Source organism: Ambystoma mexicanum, chromosome 10 (assembly GCF_040938575.1).
Source record: "Ambystoma mexicanum isolate Mex_15411 chromosome 10, UKY_AmexF1_1, whole genome shotgun sequence".
In the NCBI taxonomy this organism is placed as follows: Eukaryota; Metazoa; Chordata; class Amphibia; order Caudata; family Ambystomatidae; genus Ambystoma; species Ambystoma mexicanum.
In genome coordinates, this window is record NC_090932.1 from 605,056,064 (window position 1) to 605,077,660 (window position 21,597).

Sequence of the window (21,597 nt, forward strand, 5' to 3'; positions counted from 1 at the left end):
ACCTGATTTTGCACCAGGACGACTTCAGGATCTGCAGCCAAATACCTGGTCAGTGGATTCCTTGTCATGGTGACTAAAAACGAGACCTCAGAAGAAACGTTAGAGCAGGGATCAATGGAGAAGACTCTACGCAAGGTTTTCCTCGCAGTTTAAGGCAGTTCTGCGGATTTTGCACCTTTTCGAGGAGCACAGAAGACAGAAAATCGCATTTGAATCGTCGTTAGAAAGTCGGTCCAGCCCTCTGGTGAGGGGATTTTTAAGACTCGATTTGTGTCTCTAGAGATACACAAGGATGCCCACGAAGTTTCAGCGAGATTCGGAAGACCATGCACTGCACAATGGCTCGAGGTCCCATGGTATTGCAGCCCGCAAGGATGCAGCAACGCGTGGGATGGCTCAAAATGCAGGTCTTCTTGAGTCTAGTGGGTCTCACCAGGCACCGAGTCCAGGTCGTCGTTTTTGGAGTCGGCAGGTCGATTGGAAGGAACAGCTACAGCAGGCTCTGGTTACACACCAGGCTCTCCGGTCGCTGGAACCCATCTCAGCCGCTTTTCCTTCATCATCCTCTCTGGTTTCTCCCCCACTGGGATTTGTCCCCATTCAGGCAAGGAGGAAAACAGAGCTGTGGAGTTTTGGGCTCCTCCCTCGCCTCCTGCCTTCACAGTCAGACTGGAGCCTGGGTAGGGAGTTCAGGGGACTCCCGCTGAAGATAAAAAAAAAAAACACAAAGGATAAGAAACACTCAAATGGCGAAAAAACAGAGTGGGGCCATTTTGCTAAAATGAGCACCTTTAGGTGCCTTTACGGCAGCTGTGAACACAGCCCACAGTAAAGGTGCACCAAATTAATACAAGGTATCAATGCCACCAGCCATTGAAGGTAAGCTTGCCCCTGAAACAGAATTGTTACAGTTTTAGTGTGAAAGGGATACATTGCCTCTCCCCAGCAATCCACATAAGGTGGGGTGGGCTGGTTTCACCAAATAAAAAGGGACCTTTGGATCCTTTCTACCCATGGGAACTGTAGTTCTCTCAAGATTAGCCGGAGAAACTTAAAAGGGGAATCCCTACGGCAATCCAGCAACCAGAGGCACTTATTGCCAAAAAGTTGTTAAAGAGGATAACTTTAAAAAAAGACTATGGAGAGTCAGAAAATGACACCCATAAAAAGAGAAAAAGATTCTGTGAGTGTGGAACAAGGTTCCCACACAGAGGTATTAAAGCAAAAAGTTCTTTGGTTGACCCAGGTCAGGAAGGTTTACCATTTCTAAGAAAATCTTACCTAATGCACTGGAACACCTTCCCCAACTGGCTGTACTGCTTAGCTGCTTCAAGAACCGAGTGCCAGGGGTCGAGAAATGCGCAGTAGAGTGCAACGTCTGATTTGGCCGGACGCTCCCTCCCCAGCACCTTCGAGAAGCAGGACGACCAGAGTTCGAATCCCCTCACCAGAGTGCAGGACTCAAGGAGTGAAGGAAGCCCAACCAGTATCCAAGATGATGTGTTTACCGAGCGCTGAAACCGCAAAGTGCAGCGGATCCGAAAGGAGCCCGTAGCTGCCACCGACCTCCAAATTGTTGCCGAAGGAGTTCCCAGACGTCCTCCCTCTTGTCCCTGCAACTGAGGCCCAGGAACACAGGATCTGCATCGCTGCAACCAGACAGAAGCCAGCTGGACCCTCTTCTTCCAACCAAAGGTACTTTTCTGACTTGGGGTAGTTACCCAAGTGTCTGTAGCTTGCTCTTTGTTGAGACTTGCAGTAGCTGCTTTGCTGTAGTTGATTTCAGCTCTACCCTTCACAAGTTTAACAGCTTGTGACCCTACAGTGATATTTCTTCAACAAACTAACTTTGTGCAAGACTTTTACTATCTAAGAAGTGCCTCAGCTCCATAGACTTTGCTCCAATTGACTTTGCCTGTCCTGGCCCCCTGCAGACTCTTCTATTCCATTTGACTTTGATTCTCACTGTCCCTCATAGGTGATACATTGGTTTTAAACTAATATTGCTGGGAAAGGTTTTTATCTCGACTTCATTGGAAGATTTAAAGTGCTCACTTGCTCCGAGACCCTGTTTACCCCTTTTTCCTTCCTTTAACCTTTCCTTTCTACAAACCTCATAATATACAAAGTGTACTAGTGATATATAAATGCAATTACTGTCCTAGTTAGTGAAGTCACCTCAGGGTGCAGGAAGTGTGTAAGAAGCATCTCTAAAGAATATCCATAAACTTTGTGTGAATTCTGAACAAGTATTTTAAAGAGTTTTTGTATGCTACATACATTGCCCTTTTTAAAGAGTGTTTATTTAAAAACTAGTGAAATTATTATTTATTACATAAACCCTGAGTATAAGTGTTACTTGGCTACTTGTATTGGTGGATTTCATTGCTACAGCTCACATTTGACCCCTCTTGTGATAAGCCTGGCTGTTCAGACACTACCAACTACCAACTTGTGTAGAACAGGCCTATACCAAAAGGTGGGTTATCTAATACCAAGAGGACAAGGTTTGTGTAGTCTCCCCCAGGGTTGCTACATCAAGTCTTGCCTAACAAGGACCCAAGGAGTGTCTACTTACACCAAAGGATGCTGCAGAGGCAGCCCATGGGCCACAGAAGTAGATTTGTGTGAGTGTTATACATTCTATAGACAAGATTACTCTTGGCTCTCAGTAGAGGGGCACCCACACTTTCATAGATTCTTGTGTCTGGTTTGGGTCGGCTGGCGACTGTTCCAGTCTTTAGGTGTTTAACTCTGTTGCGTAAGATGCCAGGGCTAGGACCTGAGGAGTCAATGCACAACAACCTCCTTCCAGCACCCATTGACAAAGAATGAGAGACTAAGGGATGACCTTTCCAGCAGGTCAAAGGTGATGCACAGCAGGAACAAAAATGCCTCCGCTCCAGCAGCCAACTCTGCCCAAGGATGAGATTGCAACAAGAAGTGCATTAAAAAAAACAGCTCTGTGTTCACTCAAAATGAGCAGCACTATGCAGAGGTTCATGGAAGAACCAGGCAACAGTGAAGAATGGTAAGCAGGCTGTTGCCACAAACACTCCTTTTTAAAGTGGATAGGTGAGGGATGAGGAATGGCCTCAGATTATCTTCAGATTTACGCAAAGCAGGGATGGAGATTACTCGGGGGAGCAATTTTCAAAGTTGAGTGTCCCCATTCGTGACATCACCTAAAGTTGAGGTGGAGTAGGGTTATCTGGCTGAGTCCTAATAAACCACAAATCAGTTCTCATTCAGCCACCTGCCATTTGGAGTGTTGCCAAAACCAAGCAAACGGTAACCATTTACTGTCATTCAAGCTTCAGAATGCGAGGACGACACCAACAAAATCCAGTTGTTTGGGAAGACTGTGCTTAATATATTTTTGTTACTGGGGTTTGCATGTAAATGTTTAACAAGTCTTTAGACCAGATATTTATTAAAGCCTTGTGGGACAGAGAGCAGCACCAGTTCCTGAAATTAGCGCTCATAACTAGTGACAATTCAAAATACAACAATGTTGTCCTTTCAGGAGTACGCGCTCTTACAGAGTACCGATGCATCGATAAAGGGGAATGGTCCAGGGGAAAACGATCCCCAACATTAAGAAACATGTTTGACAAATAAACTAACTTACAATGCCTGATTTACAGGATTAATACCAACCTTGGACTAGTCATAGTATAGAACTTGTAGACTTCGGACATCTTGTCCACCCTCTCAGGCTTCTCCCTCCAGCCTCCCCTCTTCCTCTGGCCCCTCTGTGGCCACCCCCACTCGCTTCTCTGCTTTTCCTCACTTCTCCCCTGAGAAGGTTTCTAGACAAGTCTGATCTATGAAAACCTCATCACAAAAGGTTCTTCCAAAACCATCAAGGACCACATGGACACCCTCACTCCGGTCTTGGCTGACTTCTGCAACCACTCTTGCCTCTGGAATCTTCCCCTCCCCCTGAACCACTCTTTTGCACCCTCTTCTCAAGAAACCCTCAGGCGACTTCTCCCTTTCGGCTAACTATTGCCCGATCCCCATCACTCCTTTCCTTGGCAAACTCCTTGAAAAGTTGGCCATCTCCCAGCTTAATCTTCACACTGATCTGTTGGTTGTCTCCACAACCATCAGTCTGGCTTCAGAGCAGCCAGAAGCACGGAAACTGCTCTCCTGAACATCCTTGAAGACTTGCTTTCTAACCTGGATTTTAATCTCCCCTCTGTCCTCATCCTTCTTGATCTCTCCTCTGCCTTTGACACGATCAACCATGCCATCCTGCTCAACTGGCTCTGTGATAACCTGGGTATCACTAATCAGGCTCTGGCCTGGCTGACCCTTTTTCCTCTCTAACTGACCCTCCCAGATCCAAGATGGGTCCTTACTCTCCCTCTATATCTCTCCACACCTGCAGTGTTCCCGAGGGGTCTAACCTCTCTCCCTGGCTATTCAACCAATACTTGGCACCTCTTGCCCAACGCATCTCTGCACTCCGGGGTTACTAACGCTTTGCAGTCAGGCCCCTGCAGTCTCAACTGTGACACAGCAGCCTGAGGAGCTCCAGCTCGTACTTTTTTGGCAGACAGGCTGCCCATGCTGCAACCCTCACAGCTGTGCAAGCCGTGTCTGTTTCCCACTGATACCACCCCGGATCAGCATTTTTCGACCTCCAGCGAGAGGACCATACAGAGACCAGCCCATGCGGCTAGCAGATCTCAAATTTAGCGCCTGTGAAATCTATTAACCCATAGCACAGACGTCAATCTACACATAACTCCGTCGTGATGAAGGCCGTGTTAAAGATGAGGCACACCTAGCCCACCTAGAAACGGCTGAAACACCTGGTGTAGACGCACTACTCCCCCCAAAACTACAGCACATTAATGCTGTTTACGCAAGAAGAACAAGTTACTTCTTACCTTGTAACGTTCTTTCGACGGGATGTTCCTCCGACGTATTCCTCATCTTAGATATATATCCTTCCAGCTCTGCTGGCCTCGGAAATTTTTTTTTTTCTCCAGAGGGCGCTGCGCGTCGACGTCCCTCGAGTCTATGTCCTTCGACAGCCGCCGTATCGACGCTCGACGTCATCCTGCCTATAAAGGCCGCGCGCAGCGTCCGTTGCTCAGTTCCGTTTTGTAGCCCACAGTATTACTGTCTGGACTAGACTAATCACCCTGAAGGAGCGTAAGCTGCAACAACAAGGGAAGTAGAACTGCGGGGATGGATGGGAGGGTCGATGAGGAATACGTCGGAGGAACATCCCGTCGAAAGAACGTTACAAGGTAAGAAGTAACTTGTTCTTCGAAGGGATTGTGTCCTCCGACGTATTCCTCATCTTAGATAGGCTCCCATAGCAGTATTCTATATTCGGAGGAGGGAGTACTGACTTCACGCTGTCTTCTATTGATGAATAGAATGTAGTACAGCCCTTACAAACCTAGTCTCTTGACTAGAGGAGGAATCCAGATTGTAAAAACGTGTAAAGGTATGGACAGACGACCATGTAGCGGCCGCACATATATCTTTAATCGGCACGCCTCTTTTGAGGGCCGATGAAGCTGCAATACCTCTGGTCGAATGAGCCCTAAGGTTTTGAGGGGGCTCTTTCCCTGCCAGTTTATAACATTCCAGAATGGCTAGAATGATCCATCTGGAAATGGTCTGCTTAGTTATTGGTAACCCCAGCTTGTGACCTGCGTAACCTACAAACAGCTGGTCTGCCTGTCTTATCTTGGCTAGTCTACTAATGTAAAAACTTAAAACCCTCCTAGGGTCTAGTCTGTGTAACCTCTCTTCCTCTTTCCCCGGGTGAGGAGGAGGATAGAAAGATGGTAGGGTAATCTTCTGAGAGATATGGAATTCAGAAACTACCTTTGGGAGGAAATTAGGCTTCACTTGCAGGACAACTTTGTCTTTGTGAAAGATTGTATGAGGGGGTTTACAAGAAAGCTTGTAATTCGCTCACCCTTCTAGCAGATGTAAGTGCTATTAATAGCACAGTCTTAAGGGTAAGGAATCTTAACGAACAAGAATGGAGAGGTTCGAAAGGTGTACCCATCAGGAAAGTTAGTACTAAGTTTAAATCCCATAGGGGAACTTGGAATGGTCTTGGGGGATAAACATTGGTTAACCCCTTTAGAAACTGTATTACCAAGGGTAATTTGAAATAGGATGGTTCCTCCGCAGTACGCTTAAAGATAGATAGCGCTGCGAGATAGCCCTTAATGGTGCCAACTTGAAGGCCTGAATTTGCCAAATATAGTAGGAAGGACAAAACCATTGGTATACCACATGAAAATGGGTCGATATTCTGTTCTCTACACCAGCTGCAAAATCTGTTCCAACAGCAGCGGTATAAAGACTTTGTTGCTGGCCTCCTTGCCGAAAGCAACACCTCCATAACATCATCAGGGAGGTCCCAATCCTTGTACCTCAGCCGTTCAGAAGCCAAGCGTGAAGGTTGAGGGTTTTGATGTCTGGATGGAGAACCTGACCTCCCTTCTGTGAGAGTAGGTTCTCTCTGAGGGGAAGTCGAATTGGAGGGCAGATGGACAAGTCTAGAAGGTCCGGGTACCACGTTCTCCTGGCCCAATCCGGGGCAATTAGGATCATGGTTCGCCGGAATCTTCTCAACCTCCTGATCATTTGAGGAATGACAGGGACCGGTGGGAACGCGTACAGAAGCGGAAACTCCCAGTCCACTATGAACGCGTCTCCCAGAGCTCCTCTCGGAGGAAATTCCCTTGAGCAGAACAGGTCGCATTTCCTGTTTAGGCTGGTGGCGAACAGATCTACCTGAGGGGTTCCCCAAAGGGCGAAGATCTCTTGAAGGACTTCCTGAGCTAGCTCCCACTCGTGGGAGACTGTGTTCTGCCTGCTCAGAGCGGCCGCTGTCAAGTTCTTCTCTCCGGCTAGGTGAACTGCCGATAGAGAGATTCCTTCTTGGATTGCCCAAAACCAGAGCTGCATCGCCTCTCTGCACAGGGGTAGTGATCCTACGCCTCCTCTCTTGTTGAGGTAGTGCATGGCCACCGTGTTGTCCGTCATTATCAGGACGTTCTTCCCTTGTACAGCTGGCAGGAAAGCCTTCAACGCAAGTCTGATGGCTCTCAGCTCTAACAGGTTGATGTGTAGTCTGGACTCCGATGGAGACCAACGACCGCTGATGGTCAAGTCGTTGGCGTGTGCTCCCCACCCCGTGAGTGAGGCATCCGTGACTACTGTTATCTCCGGCCAGGGTTGCCAAAACTGTTCTCCTTTCAGAATGTTCTCCTGACAGGCCCACCACTGAAGGTCTCGAGCCACCCTGCCGGGAACCTGAAGAAGATCTGTCATTCTCCCTGAGAATTGTGACCACTGAGTCCTCAGTGCCCACTGGAGGGATCTCATTCTCAGGCGAGCCTCTGGCACAAGGAAAATGCAGGATGCCATGAGGCCTAGCAACCTCAAAAAGTCGAAGGCTGGGAGACGTTGGGCATGTTGGAACTTGGTAACCATCTGTAGAATATCTTGAGCCCTCACCTCTGGTGGCGAGGCTTTTCCCAGGGAAGTATCCAGGATCGCTCCTATGAACTGGAGTCTCTGCGATGGTATCATTTGAGACTTATTTAAATTGAGGGAGAAGCCCAGTTTGTGAAGGGAGTAGCACACGTGATTTAGCTGGATCTGAGCTTGCTCCGGAGAAACAGCCCTGATCAGCCAATCGTCCAGGTAGGGGTAGACGTGAATCCCTTCCCTCCTTAGACTTGCAGCCACTACCGACATTAACTTGGTGAAGACCCTCGGGGCGGAGGTCAGCCCAAATGGCAGTACTCGAAATTGATAGTGAGAGTTGCCAATTGCGAACCTCAGGTATTTCCTGTGTTTGAGATGGATAGGCACATAGAAATAAGCGTCCTGAAGGTCCAGAGATACCAACCAGTCCTGAAACTGAAGGGCCTGGAGGATCTGAGAAAGAGTGACCATCTTGAATTTGTCTTTCCTGAGGAATTTGTTCAATTCTCGCGAGTCCAAGATGGGTCTCAGTCCTCCGTCTTTCTTCGGAATGAGAAAGTAAGGGGAATACCAGCCCTTGTTCCTCTCCGCTACAGGTACCGGTTCTATGGCACCTTTCTCTAGCAGGTCCAAAATTTCCTGCAAGAGGAGCGGATCTGGAGCTTTCTGAGAGCTGATCCCCGGTGGATGACTGAGGTATACTTAGGAAAGGCAGGCAGTAACCTTGGGCGACTGTTTCCAATGCCCAAGCATCTGACGTGATAGCCTGCCATACCGTCAGATGTTGAGTCAATCTGCCTCCTACAGGTGTCCTGTGAGGGGAGTCCTCAGAGTGGTTTTGGGGCGGCTGATGCAGATGCCGATGGTAAAGAGGCACCTGCTGTTGCTGCGGCTTTTGAATATCTACCCCGTCCACCTCGGGTAGTAGTTCTTTGACCCCTTTGAGCCGGTCGTCCTCTACCTCTTCCGAATGCGGAGTAGAAGCGAAAGGACTTGCCCCTCGCAGAGGTTCCAGTGGGACGAAAAGGAGTCTGACGGATTGCAGCTCCTAGGGATTTTGCTGCTGCTTTTGAAGTTTGCAGTTTTTCTAAACTGTCATCCGCCTTTTTCCCGAACAAAGAAGAGCCATCAAATGGCATGTTCAAGAGCCTGGCTTGCACATCTGAGGCAAAACCCGACTTTCTCAACCAAGCGAACCTCCTGGTTGATGTACTTGCCGCCATTGCTCTGCTGATACAGTCAGCCGAATCAATGCCCGTCTGGAGGGATTCGCACATAGCGTCTTTACCGTCCTGTATAATATTCTGGAACGCATCCCTTTCTTCTCCCTCCGGGATGCAGTCAGCCGCTGTAGAAGCACACTCCCAAAGTGTATGGCTGAACCTAGCAAGGGTGCAAGTAGCATTAACAGACTTTAACGCCATGCTACATGCTGAAAAGACTTTCTTTGCCATAGCATCATATTTTTTATCGTCCCTGTCCTGTGGGACTGTAGGATAAGCCGTCTTGACATCGGTAGAGGATGCTGCTTGTACCACCAGACTTTCTGGGGATGGATGTTTAGACAAGAACTCTGGGTCTGTGGAAGATACCCTGTACTTTGCAGACAGTTTTTTATTTACTGCTGGTATTACATCTGGGGTTTCCCAGTTTGTCATGATCTTTCTCTGAAGAGCTTTATGAAAGGGCACCACTGGATCCTCTTGTGGGCCTTTGTTAAGAATATCCGTGAGGTCATCTTGCTGGAAAGATTGTGAAGGTGTAGACCACCCCATGAACTCTGTAATCCTGGCCATTAAGGCTCTGTAGGGGGTTTCAGCATGCTCCCCCGGGTCTGGTTTAGCAAAATCCACCTCAGGGGAAGTGTCTAACCCACTTGCCTCATGTAAAGAATCATGAAGATCCTTTAATCTGCGCTCTTCAGAGGAAAATTCCTCTCTAACTGGGGTTACAGGTCCCTGTAACTCAAATGTGTCTTGTTCAGACAAATCACCCTCTTCTAAAATTGAGGATATAGTTCTCAATTGTTCTGAACTCATAAAGGGAGTAAATCCCATTTCCAAGGCAGAGGGTGCCGAACTTGTCATTATTGGCCTCGAGAACGTCGATGTCGCCGACGGCTTCGAGCGTGGCGTCGAAAACAGAGGTGGAGGCCTCGAGGACCTCGACAGAATTGGAATTCTACTCGACAATATCGACGCCATCGACGTCGAGGGCCTGGGGATCGTCACTGGATGTGTGGTCACCGTGACTTTTCCCGGCGTCGAGTCGACAGACCCGTGTGTCGAAGGTCCCCTCGACAACGGCGTCGAAGACATCGACGGAACCTTCGTCGACGGCGTCGACGGAACCGTCGAGGAAGGTTTGGAGGTCATAGTCCTACTCGAGGGTTCGAGGCGCGCTCGAGAGGTTTCTTTCGCCGGGTACTGCGACACGCGGCGTTTTTGACCTTCGGGTCTTTCGACCAGAGCATCGCTCTCGGCAGTCTTCGAGGGGGTCGAGGCCGCTTTCTCGAAGACGCTCATCATATTTTTCCTGAATCCCTCCCATTCAGCCCGGGAACTATGTTTCGTGGGGCAAGGGATTCTTTTTGGTGAAACAGAGGAAGAGGAAGACAGAGAAGGGGATCTTCGACGTCTCCTCTTCGAGTGCTTCGATCTCGAGGAGTGATGAGACCCACTCCGAGACCTGGAGCGTGAATGGTGACGAGGAGACGAATGTCTCGACTTCATCGACGAAGAAGAAGCTTTAAAAGTCTTACCTTTCTCCAGCTTCCCCCTACGCTCCTTCAGGGCCTTAGCTGTCATGGATATACAGTCTTCGCACTCCGAACAATGGTGTTCGGCTCCCAAGCACCACAGACAATTTCTGTGAGGATCGGGTCAACGACATCTTTTTCCCACAATCTCGACATTTTTTGAAGCCGGATCGAGGAGTTGTCGGTTCCGACGAGGAAGCCATCGAGTACGGATCGAATAACTCGAGGTAAATAGGTATTTATCTGACTAAGAACAGAGCAAAGGTATTCCGAGGCACCGAGTATCGCGGAAAAACGGAACTGAGCAACGGACGCTGCGCGCGGCCTTTATAGGCAGGATGACGTCGAGCGTCGATACGGCGGCTGTCGAAGGACATCGACTCGAGGGACGTCGACGCGCAGCGCCCTCTGGAGAAAAATTTTTTTTTCCGAGGCCAGCAGAGCTGGAAGGATATATATCTAAGATGAGGAATACGTCGGAGGACACAATCCCTTCGAAAAATAATTTTGTGGACCTACCATTGTTGTATGTGTTTTCCACAAATGTTGACTTGAATATGTACACTGCAATGTGTGAATTTCTTGGCAAATCCTAATAGGAGTCGGGTTTGTTACACACACAATTTGGAGATTGTCCCAAAAAATGTTTTTTTGGCACTGTGTGTTGTAAATATATATTTTTTGTCTGATTGTGCTGTTTTAGCAAACCATTTTGATGTCTTAATTTCTCTAAATGTTGGATTTATGTCTTTTTGCACACAACTTTAATATAAAAAAAATGAGATTTATCTCTACAACATACTATTGAAGAGTGATTCCTTCCTTAGCAATGCAGAGTTTGATAATACATGTGGAGGTGTTGTTCTGAGCCTAGCATCCTTGGACCTATTCATTTGTATCTTTTGTTTTCCTAGTTAACCCTTCTGGGTAGAATAGGTTCCACACCAGGAGCCCTATTTTTTGATTCAAAAGACTAGCTTGAACACGGGACTGAAATATTCTGATTAATTTTATCTATATACTATCATAACTAATAACTATTCAAAGGGCAATTTTAGGCAAGGGTCGGGCTTAAAACAATCTACCATTTTGACAACACTGCAACATATCGCAACCTCACACTAAAATAAAAGACGCAGAGTAGTGCACAAAAAAAAAAAAAAAAAAAAAAAAAGGTTCAACTGCCAGGTACAGTCTTCAAAGCAATCTGCCTGGTCTGCCTGGTGAGAAAACACACCAAGCATAAAAATAAGTGAACAGGGTGCCCCTTACACAGGCAGCAACAGTGTCCTGTCCAAAGACGAGTTACAGTGAAAACTGAGGTTGAACGAGGCCCTCCCATAAATGCAAACACAAAGAAAGCCACCAAAAATACTGGTGGTAGAATGATAAAAAAGCAACACGGAAATTCTTTCCTAGCTCTGGCCTGGGCATATATCAGTCCTAATGAAGTTGCAGAGATGTTAGGCAAGATTGTATGCAGTACCCTTTGGGTGCACTACAACCACCCTGACCTCCTGGCAATAGGAACCCAACCTTTGGTAGAAGTCTGTACTACCCGGGTTGGTAGCGTGTTGAGCAGCCAGGTTAATCTCAAGAGGGGTACATGTGAGTTACAAAGGGACTCACAGTGACAAGTATTCAAACAAACTTATACACAAGGTTTCTTAAATTAATAATTGTTTAATCAACAGTTAAAGTAAGCCTTCTTCAGAAGGGAGCAATGTAAACCAACACAAATATACTTCAAAATACACACTGAGTTTCTAAATCAGTAAATACCCTTTTGGAATGGCCCACAGACACTACCTACACCCTCAGGTGACAATAGGTAGGGTGCTGGGGACATCAACATATCACTGTTGCATTTAGAATACTTCTTATAAGTAGGTCAAAGGAAAAGGTTATTAGCTCAAAACAAGAGATCACACAAATATTCTGAAGAAGGCAAGTACTTTCACTATAACCCTCTAATGCAAAGTCAGTTAACCCCTTCCTGGAGGGAAGACAACACATAAGATGAGATAATAGTCATTCAGGGAGCCACGCCAGCCAATGTTAAGTCAAGGTGAACTAAGGCACTTCTTGCAGGTAAGTAAAAGATCTTGCACAATGTTTTTGACGTCTTTGTAGCATAAGAAAAAAAATCAAAGTAGGGCCTCAAGCTGATTAGGCTTGTGAGGTAAAGAAGCTGTTGGCAACTCTATAGATGCAACCAAGACAAGTCTCCAACGAGGACAACTAAGGTGGCAAAACAAGAGGTAAGTTCTCTCAGACTTTACAGTACCTTTAGGTTGAAGAAAAGTGCAGCAGATGGCTTGTTCCTGTGCAGCTCTGCAGATCCTACTGTTCCTAGGACTCGGTCGTGGGGACAAGAGGGAGGACATCTGGGGACTCCTGCACTGTAAGGGGACGTCACCGACCGCAACCGGCAATCTTCAAACAAGTGGCTCTTCGGTGTTTCAGCTCTTCGAGTCTAGCGCAAATAACACTGCGGTTCCTGGCTGTCGAGATGGGCTTTCCTTGCATCTGGGGTCCCGCACACTGTTGAGGGGGCTCAGGCTCAGTCAGTCCTGCTTCCTGGAAGTACAGAGGAGAATCCTGGAGCTCTTAGCCAGCTTAAAGGCAAAACACAATCTGGTGTTCCTCTTCCTGGCTATTCAGTTCCAGCAGCAACCGCAATGGAATTTCAACCAGCTCAGAGAGGAGGTCCAGGTGGCTTACTTTGGGAGTTGATTGGCCCCACCAACTCAGAGGGAGAAGTCGTCCTTGCAGGGGCTTGTCTGTCGATACAAATTTGTAGTTTCAGCACAGCAGCAGGGCTTCACCGGGAAAACCAAAGCTCCAGGAGTTCCAGCAGGCGTCCTCGCCAAGTTCTTCTTCGGATTCCTTCATCCAGTGGTCGACTGTCTTCCAAGCCAAAAAGCCTTGCCTTTTATGCAGGTTTCTCCCATTCATTCCAGCCCAGCTGTCAGTCACCCAGCAGACAGCCAGCCGGCCAATTACCTAAGAGTGCATTCCTGTCTCCTAGGAGACAGAGCACAGGGAGTTTCGGGCATATCCCTCACTTCCTGCCCCCGCCAGACACCCTGGAGCCCGAGGCGGGCTTCACTCATGAATCCGGCCAAAGGCAAAATGAACAAAGGGACCAAAGCTGGTTTGGAGCGCTGAGTAAATCTCAAGAAAGACCTTTCCACAAAGAAATGGCAAAAAAAAGACTGGGACCATTTTGACAAAAATGGCATCCTTGGGTGCTTTACTGCAGCTGAGAGGGCAGCCTGCGGTAAATGCACACCACGGTAGTTAAACGTAAACAACTGCCACCAGCCATTCATAGAGGAATGGGTAACAAAAATGTTACATGAGACGCTAGACAAAGGGGATAACAAGTAACCCCTCCAGCACCCTATTGTAAAATAGGGTGTCCGGGGTCTAGAAAGTTACAACTGTTAAGTCAATTTCACTTTACTACTCTTGGAAACAGTAGTTCATCCAAGAGAAGGTATTTAAACCTTGGGAAATCTGAAAGACTTCCCTGTGCCACTGCACTGAAGGTGCTGTGTGACACAATGTAAAAAGATGATGCCTTTGCTTTTGCAGACTCCACAAACCAAAAGAAACAAGAGTTCAAAAAGCACATTAAGATACATGAGAGAGTGGGAAAAAGGGTCTCTCTCGCCAGGTTAAGAATTCAAGTCCTCAAAATCCAGCAAAGTTGCTGGGGGTCTCTAAGGAAGAGCGGAATTAACACAGTTCTCAGACCTCTCTCTAACAAGAGACATGGTCCAAATAGTCAGAATATATTGATAGTGGAGGAAGCTATACGCAGGCATGTCAAACTGGAAATTATCTACTGCAATCTACCATATTCCAAATATTTTCAAATTTCATGCAAATGAAATATATAGCCGATGTCTGCAAGTACATTAACCTATCAATTTACCTTTTTCACAGGTCCATAAAATGTGGCATTCAAGTCTGCAGAACCCATGTGATGTTGAAGTGTCAGCTGCCTGCCACTGTGTTTCGCCAAGTAAAATCTGTAATATATTAACAAAGAAAGGGATTTAGATTTTTTTAAATGTATAGTTCAGAAATCACCGGCTTACTTACTATTGAAGAGCAATAGATCCTTCATTTGTATTATACTGGATTACTAAGAAAGTCAATAATGCAAACTGGAGAATTTCAACAAGCTATCCCATCGTTTGGATCTGCCTCCTCCAACTATTCCTCTTGTAACAGGAAAATTCTATTTTCTTTCATTCAATCACTTGGAACACTATTGTTAACTGGTGCTAGGAATATTTTATTCAACAGTCCTCTGTGTGGTGTAGGAAGACCTATCCCTTATGAAGTAGAGGTGTGCCTATCAACTTAACCCCAACTCTCTCAATCAAATGGTAGGGTGGCTCAGAAGTTAAGCCTTACTCTTCGGCATGGGAAGGGCTGGTATGACAGAATAATTAAGCCAAGAAACACCATATAATACACCACACAATATACTGCAAAAAGGTACCTGCAATTATTAAGTACTGCATTAATGTTAAAAATACTGTCAAAAAAGTACTTAGGAAGGTATACATGCAAATATATCCGAACATAAACAGACGTAAATAGACTAAATAATTAATGGGTTAATATTGATCCCTACTCAACCAGTCCAATTTATAGGTCAAAACACTGACAGGAAGTACCTCACCTATCCACTTTAAAACGAAGAGGAGGAAAGGGGTAAAAAAAAAATGAGGACTCAGTCACCAAATAGCAAGTCAATAAATAAGTACAGTACTACTAGCTGTTCCCAGAGTAACACATGCTGTTCTAGCATATCTTAAAGGTAAAAATCGGTCAGTAATTCATAGAGTAATTTTTGTCCCCCTTCTTTCGTATCTTAATTACCACCAATCGCTTCCAGGAAGGGGACGTAGTTCCCTGTGACTTAATGGTCAATAAAAAGGCTAAACTTATCAGATGAAATGAGAGGTATGCGCGGTTACATGCCCCTGCCGGACGTGATGTCACACCAGTAAATATGGGGCAGCTGTGGTTCAGGTCCTCAATTCTGCCTTTTCGCCCTACGACGCAGTAGCTGAAGCATCACTAAATAGATGAAGTATACATTATCCACCAAGAGGAGCAGGTTGGGAGAGCGATACATTTGTGGGAGAAACATCCACCAGGAAGAACGTTACTGACAACCAAGTAATCGGTTCTTCTAAAGAATTGCTTCCTGACAGAATCCCATAGCAGTACAAACATCTGGAGGAGGGAAGATGAGGAGAGGCTACCATATCCAAAAAACTCTAGAGGACCACACTGCCCTAAACCAACAGGGAATACAAGCAGTAACATTTTAGCAAACTCGTGTCGTAAATCTCATGCAGTTGCTTGACAGATGTCCAAGACAGGGACACCCTCCCCACAGCAATCTGCAGAGAAGAGGAGGCAGACAGGTCTATGGATGAATGAGCTCCGATACCACCAGGGACATTGTTCCAAGCCACATCGTGGCATTCTGAGGGGGAGAATATGATCCACCTTGACAGGGTCTGTTTAGTCATAGCCCTGCTAGCACAAGCACCAGCATAAAATACAAAAAGCTAGTCCTCCTTCCAGACATCCTTCGTATTAGAGGATTAGTAGCTCAGGGCCCCGACCGGATCCATCCAAGTGGATTGTTCCTCTGTCTTAGAAGATTAATTTTTCTGTGTTTATTCCCTCTGCTTCACCCTTCTAAAAGATGAAAGTCTGAGACATTGTTAAGAGGGAAGGCTGGTCTCACCCACAACGTTACCTTCTCCTTGGAAAACACAAAGTAGGGATGTTAACAGGAAAAGCCTGGTGCTCACTCACCAGTCGAGCAGAAATGATGACCACGAGGAAAGCTCACCTTAAGCGTGAGAATACTTAGCTAACATGAATACAAGGGCTCAACCGGTACACCCATAAAACAAGTTGACACTAAATCCATGTCCCATGCATGAACAAATTGGTGAGGGTGCAATTGGTTGAACAAGCCCCATAGAAACAGCTTAGCAATGGGGATTTTGAAGAAAGCCTTGCACAGGGGTCCTACATCTGCAGTGTCCTAAGAACCAGCAGTAGAACGACAGGGGTCAGCAGGAAAACGGAGGAAATGTGTGCCCCCGCATAGTTTCCAGTCTGAACACGGAGTGGGCTAAGGGGTCTAACTTGAGGAGTCCCATAAAAGGAAAATATTTCCTTCCTGACCAAGCTCACTCTTGTTAGTGAATTCTCAGAAATGTGTTAATTTCCTTCTACCTTAGAGACCCCAGCACTTTTGCTGGACTTTAGGTCTATTCATTTTTATCCCGAAGAGAGTGAGACATTTTTCCCACTCTGACGCATTTTTATTTGAACACTGTTTCTTTTGGTTTTGGAGTCTGACAAACTCCATAGGCGGCATTATTTTACTTTGTGACACACGGCACCTTCAGTGCAGTGTCACATGGAAATCCTTTGGATTAAGGCTAAGGTTTAAATACCTTCTCTTGGATAAACGACGGTTTCCAAGAGTAGTGAAGTGAAATTGACTTTACTTACATTTGACTCTTTATAGACCCAGCACACACTGTCTTACAATAGGGTGCTGGAGGGGTTACTTATTATCCCCCTTGTCTATCTTCTCATGTAAACATTTTATATTACCCGTTCTACAATTAAAGCTGGTGCTTAGCCTCGTTGGTTACAGGAATGCACCCAAAGGTGAATGCCCGGCTGGCTGTCCTTGGGAGGACAGCCACCGTGATGTGTGAGTGACAGATAGGCTGCGAATGAATGGGAACGACATGCATAAAAAGGCAAGGTCTTTTGCAAGGAAGGCAGTCTTGACCACTGGACGATGGAGCGGAAGAAAAACAGGAAGAGAAGCCTGCTGCACCTCCTGGACCGTTGGTTTGCTCGGTGAAGCCCTGCTGCAGTGCTGAAGCTCCAAGTTCAACAGACTACAGAAGCCCAAAAATGACTTATCCCCCCCCCTTGGGTTGGTGGGACCAATCGACCAAGACAAACTCGACTGAAACCCCTCTCTGCTGGCTGTACCTCCATTGCTGCAGCAGGAACCGAGTGCCAGGGGACAGCAACGCCAGAATTGAGAGCATCGTTTTTAAGCCGGACCCGAGCTCTAGGAAGATCCGCCGGACTCCCTTGAAGCAGGACTGACCAAGCCTGCATACGACTACCAATGAGCAGTACTTGTAATTGCACAAATAACCATGCTACTAACCTTCACGTACAATGTGAAACTAAGTGTGTAATGAATATGTATATATATTTCTTCGTCTATGTTTTTTAAGGCCATATATTGTGTTATAGGCCTACATTTCTTAGATGTGTGTCCAATATTAATTAAAACTTTTGTTTTCGGATTCATTATCCTGTTATCGTGACCTGCTTTAGCTAGTAATTGTTACATCTAGCTTCTGCTGCACCATCACCTACCTTTAAATGCCTCTATGAAACAGGGGTAGTCTTTTGACTCTCCTTTGTTCCCTGTCATGACCAAGCCTGAGCCACCACAGCAGAGTGCTGGACCCCAGAAGCAAGGAAAGGCCACAAGGTGTAACAAGAACCGCAGTGGTGCTATTTGCGAGTAGTTCAAACCGTGAAGTGCCACTGATCTGAATAGCGCCCATTGCTGCTGCCGACCTTCAAATCTTAATGCAGGAGTCCCCAGGCGTCCTCCCTCTTGTCCCCACGACTGAGGGCCAGGAACAACAGGATCTGCAGGAACTACAGCAGGAACTACAACAGGAACAGAAGCCAGCTGGACCCTTTTCTTAAGACACAAGGTACTGTGAACTAAGGGGTACTTTCATCTTGGTGTGTGTAGCTTGCTTGCTCTCACTGGAGACTTGCTTTGGTGCCCTTTGCAGAATTTCTTGCAGCTCTGCCCTCCACAAGCCTCCCAGCCTGTGGCCCAACAGTGATTTCTTTTTACAGCGACAATAAATTTAACATTGTGCAAGACTTTTACCCATCTTCAAGAAGTGCCTCAGCTCCCCTAGACTTTGCTCAAGTGACATTGGCTGTCCTTTCTCCCTGCCAACTCTTCTTACCCTCTGACTTTGTGTTTTACTGTCCATCCAAATAGTCATACATACCTTACTTGTATAGCTGGGAAAGGGTTAACCTACATTGCACTGGGGGGATTCAAAAGTTCTTACCTATTTGAGAAAACTTGTTAGTCATTGTTTCCTTCCCCAACCTTTTCCCTTTTGCCACAACTTCAGTATTACCATTTCAGTGTGAAAAAAGATATATTAATGTCCACAAGGTCCTAACTATTGAAGTCACCTCGGGGTTTCGGAAAATCTGTGTGCCATCCCAAAAGGGTATTTTACTTTATTGAACTGAAGGAGTGTATTTTGAAGTGTATTTTAAGTGTTGCATATTGCTCCCTTCTAAACAAGGCTTATTTTTTAAAACAAATTAATACATAATTAATCAAGAAAACTTGAGTAGAAGTGTTATTTGAATACATGTCACTGTGAAACTATGTTGCAACCCTACAGCTCACACCGATCCCTCTTGAGATAAGCCTGGCTGCTCAGTCACTCTACCAACTTGTGTAGTACAGACTTACCAAAGGATGGGTCACCTATTGCCAAGAGGACAAGGCTGGTGTAGCCTCCCACAGCGTTACTACATACAAGCTTGCCTAACAGCTCTCATGGGAGGTCAAAGGCTGTGTGCGCAAAGAATCTGTATCCAGTGAAAATCTTGCAAGGGAAAAGGCTGCCGGGGGCAACATTTAGTAAAATGTACACACTAAGGACAATCAAGCACTTTCCCCAAATATTCTAGCACTGGAGATTTTCTTACAGAACAGTCCTAGAATATGTAGGCATTAGGAACGATTTGACTTTTACTGCTTTCCCTCCATAGAACAATGACATTTTGCTATTCTTACCTTGCTAAGCTAATCTGTTTTGAGGGGCACTGATCCGTTCCTAAAGCTATCAGTGCAGGAGAACTATGTTCCCCATTGTAAAGTTCTTTGTTGATATCAATCTCTCCAACACAGCTGCTCTTCATAAACCTTTCTTCCCAACATGACCTAGGGCATACATATGACAAATATTGCATACGTGTAATCATTCTGATGCTTGTATCTGCTTAGATTCACATGCGTTATATAAGGAGACCACTAGTGGTTGGTGCAGAGTACTACATGTGTTTTTTCGATTTAAATAAAGGACGTTAAAGGCATTAAAGTAATACTATACCTACTGTGACGTGTACTGTACCCAAGATCATTCACGCACTGAGGTCCTTAGATTATTTTTTTCTGACCCGAGGTGGCGAGAAGTATACAGTCAAGGGTGAATGTGAGAAATGCTTTGAAAAACCTCACATAACATGCATCTTGTCTATGGTGCTTCTACTCACGAGGGGAGGCTGGGTGGGCACAAGTGAATCTAAGTAGATACAAGCACCAGAAAGGAGATTACAGTTATGTAATATTGGTCTTCTGAGACGCGATTCTGCTTAGAATTACATGCTTTGCATAGACTAGCAAGCAGTACCAGAAGGAGGTGGTGTGTTGATACAAAGATTCAACACCCACATTTTAACAGCAAAGCTTGTAATTGGTTATTTATAACACGCTTAATACCCAGAGGTTTCCAAGTGTGGATCCAGGGATCTAACCTGTGTTGGTATGCGTCTTGCTTCGAAGGAAAGCATGTTTCCCCTGAGCTATCCTCCCGAGACCCTTGTCCCAACTGAGTTATTCCTGGCCTGTTTGTCAACACTTAAAGTGTGTACTGAATTCCATGTGGCTACTTTGCAGAGAGCTTCTAGTGGCACGTTAGCAATGAATGCTAATGTAGCCTCTGTATCATGTGTGGAGTGAGCTTTAGGTGTAAATGGCAGTGTCTTGTTTGACAATGTCTAACAGTGCTGGATATACGTTACATTGCATCAAGAAATAGTAGCCTTTGAGAGAGAGTCCCTTTCTCTTCCAGCTGCTAAAGAAACAAAGAGCTGTTCTGTTTTTGAGCGATTTAGTTTTGATGAGGTAGTATATGACTGCCGCTCGACCACACAGAGTGTGAAGTGCCATCGCCCCAGAATTTTGCAGATTTTGAAAGAAAGCTGGTAGTTCAAATGATTGGTTGACATGGAACTTCGAAGTGCATTCATGTGAAAATTGTGGAGATGGAACAAGTTACTTACCTGCAACTATTGTTCTCCAGCATGGGTCAGGCATGGATTCACATTATCATGAATATTCCCAGTCAGGCCGGGAATCCTCTGTAATTGAAAATGAAACCATTTTTTCTTTTACCAACTGTCTATCTCCTCTAAACTAGTCACTGAGCTCTAGGTCATACTGCCCCCAGCCAATGACTGCCGTCTCCCTAAGCCCCTCCTCTGGCAGCCATCTTCAGATTTGGTAGCACCTAAAGTGACAGCATGACCAAGAAGAGACGCAGAGGGGCAGGAGGGAGGGTTAGCATGTGAATCCATGCCAGACCCATGCTGGAGAATAATAAGGTTAGTCACTGTAGTGATCACCTTACCCCTAGTCCATAGTGCCCTTTCCGCCATACTTATGGGACATTCCTCCGTCCTGTGGGACGGGACCAGAGCACTTTGTAAAAAGCATCACATTTTCCAAAAATGTGCCCTTCCTCTCTTTTTACGGGGGGTAGCGCACGCGGCGTAATCCGGCCCTCCTTAGCTCAGCCCAGCACATCGCCAATCAGTCCTTTTATATCGCATTTAAGCAATAACAGAGGAACCTTATTAGAGGTGCCAGCGAGAGGGTGTATGGAGGAAAGGGGACTATGGACTAGGAGTAAGCTGGTCACTACGGTGAGTAACCTTATTTTACTCCTACGTCCCCGTCCACATTCCTCCATACTTATGGGAGATTCCCAAGCACTACACTCAGGAATTACAGGTGGATGGAAAACTCCTTACTGAAAAAGGTTTTTAAGCACAGCCTGGCCAAACTGAGAAACAGCTCTGGAGCTCATATTCAAACAGTAGTGTTTACAAAAAGCCGATGGAGGCCCATGTAGCCGCTTTCACGATAGTCTCCCAGGGGACAAACTTTTGAAAGGCAACAGCAGCTGCCTTGCCCCGTACCAGGTGTGCGTGAATCCCTTTAGGAGGTTGGAGGCCCTGAACAGTGTAAGACTCCATAATACAGGCAGCGACCCATCTGAAGATAGTCGCTTTGGAGGCCTGTTTACCCTGCGGATAACCAGAGGACACCAATAGTTGAGAAGAACTCCTAAATTCAGATGTTCTGTCCAGATAGAATTTAAGAGCTCTTCTAACATTCAGGCAATGCAAAACCCTTTCGGTTTCCGAAGCCAGGTTTG

At 46.1% G+C, this 21,597-nt stretch overlaps 1 protein-coding gene across 1 annotated transcript in view; it reads right to left on the reverse strand.

Moving 5' to 3' along the window:
* The window catches only part of CUL3 (cullin 3), a 1,420,631-nt gene that overhangs the window by 452,768 nt on the left and 946,266 nt on the right, over positions 1 to 21,597 (reverse strand). Inside the window, exon 12 of the mRNA XM_069618172.1 lies at positions 14,181 to 14,277. Coding sequence (XP_069474273.1) covers positions 14,181 to 14,277 — 97 coding nt within the window. The remainder of the gene's footprint in view (positions 1 to 14,180; positions 14,278 to 21,597) is intronic.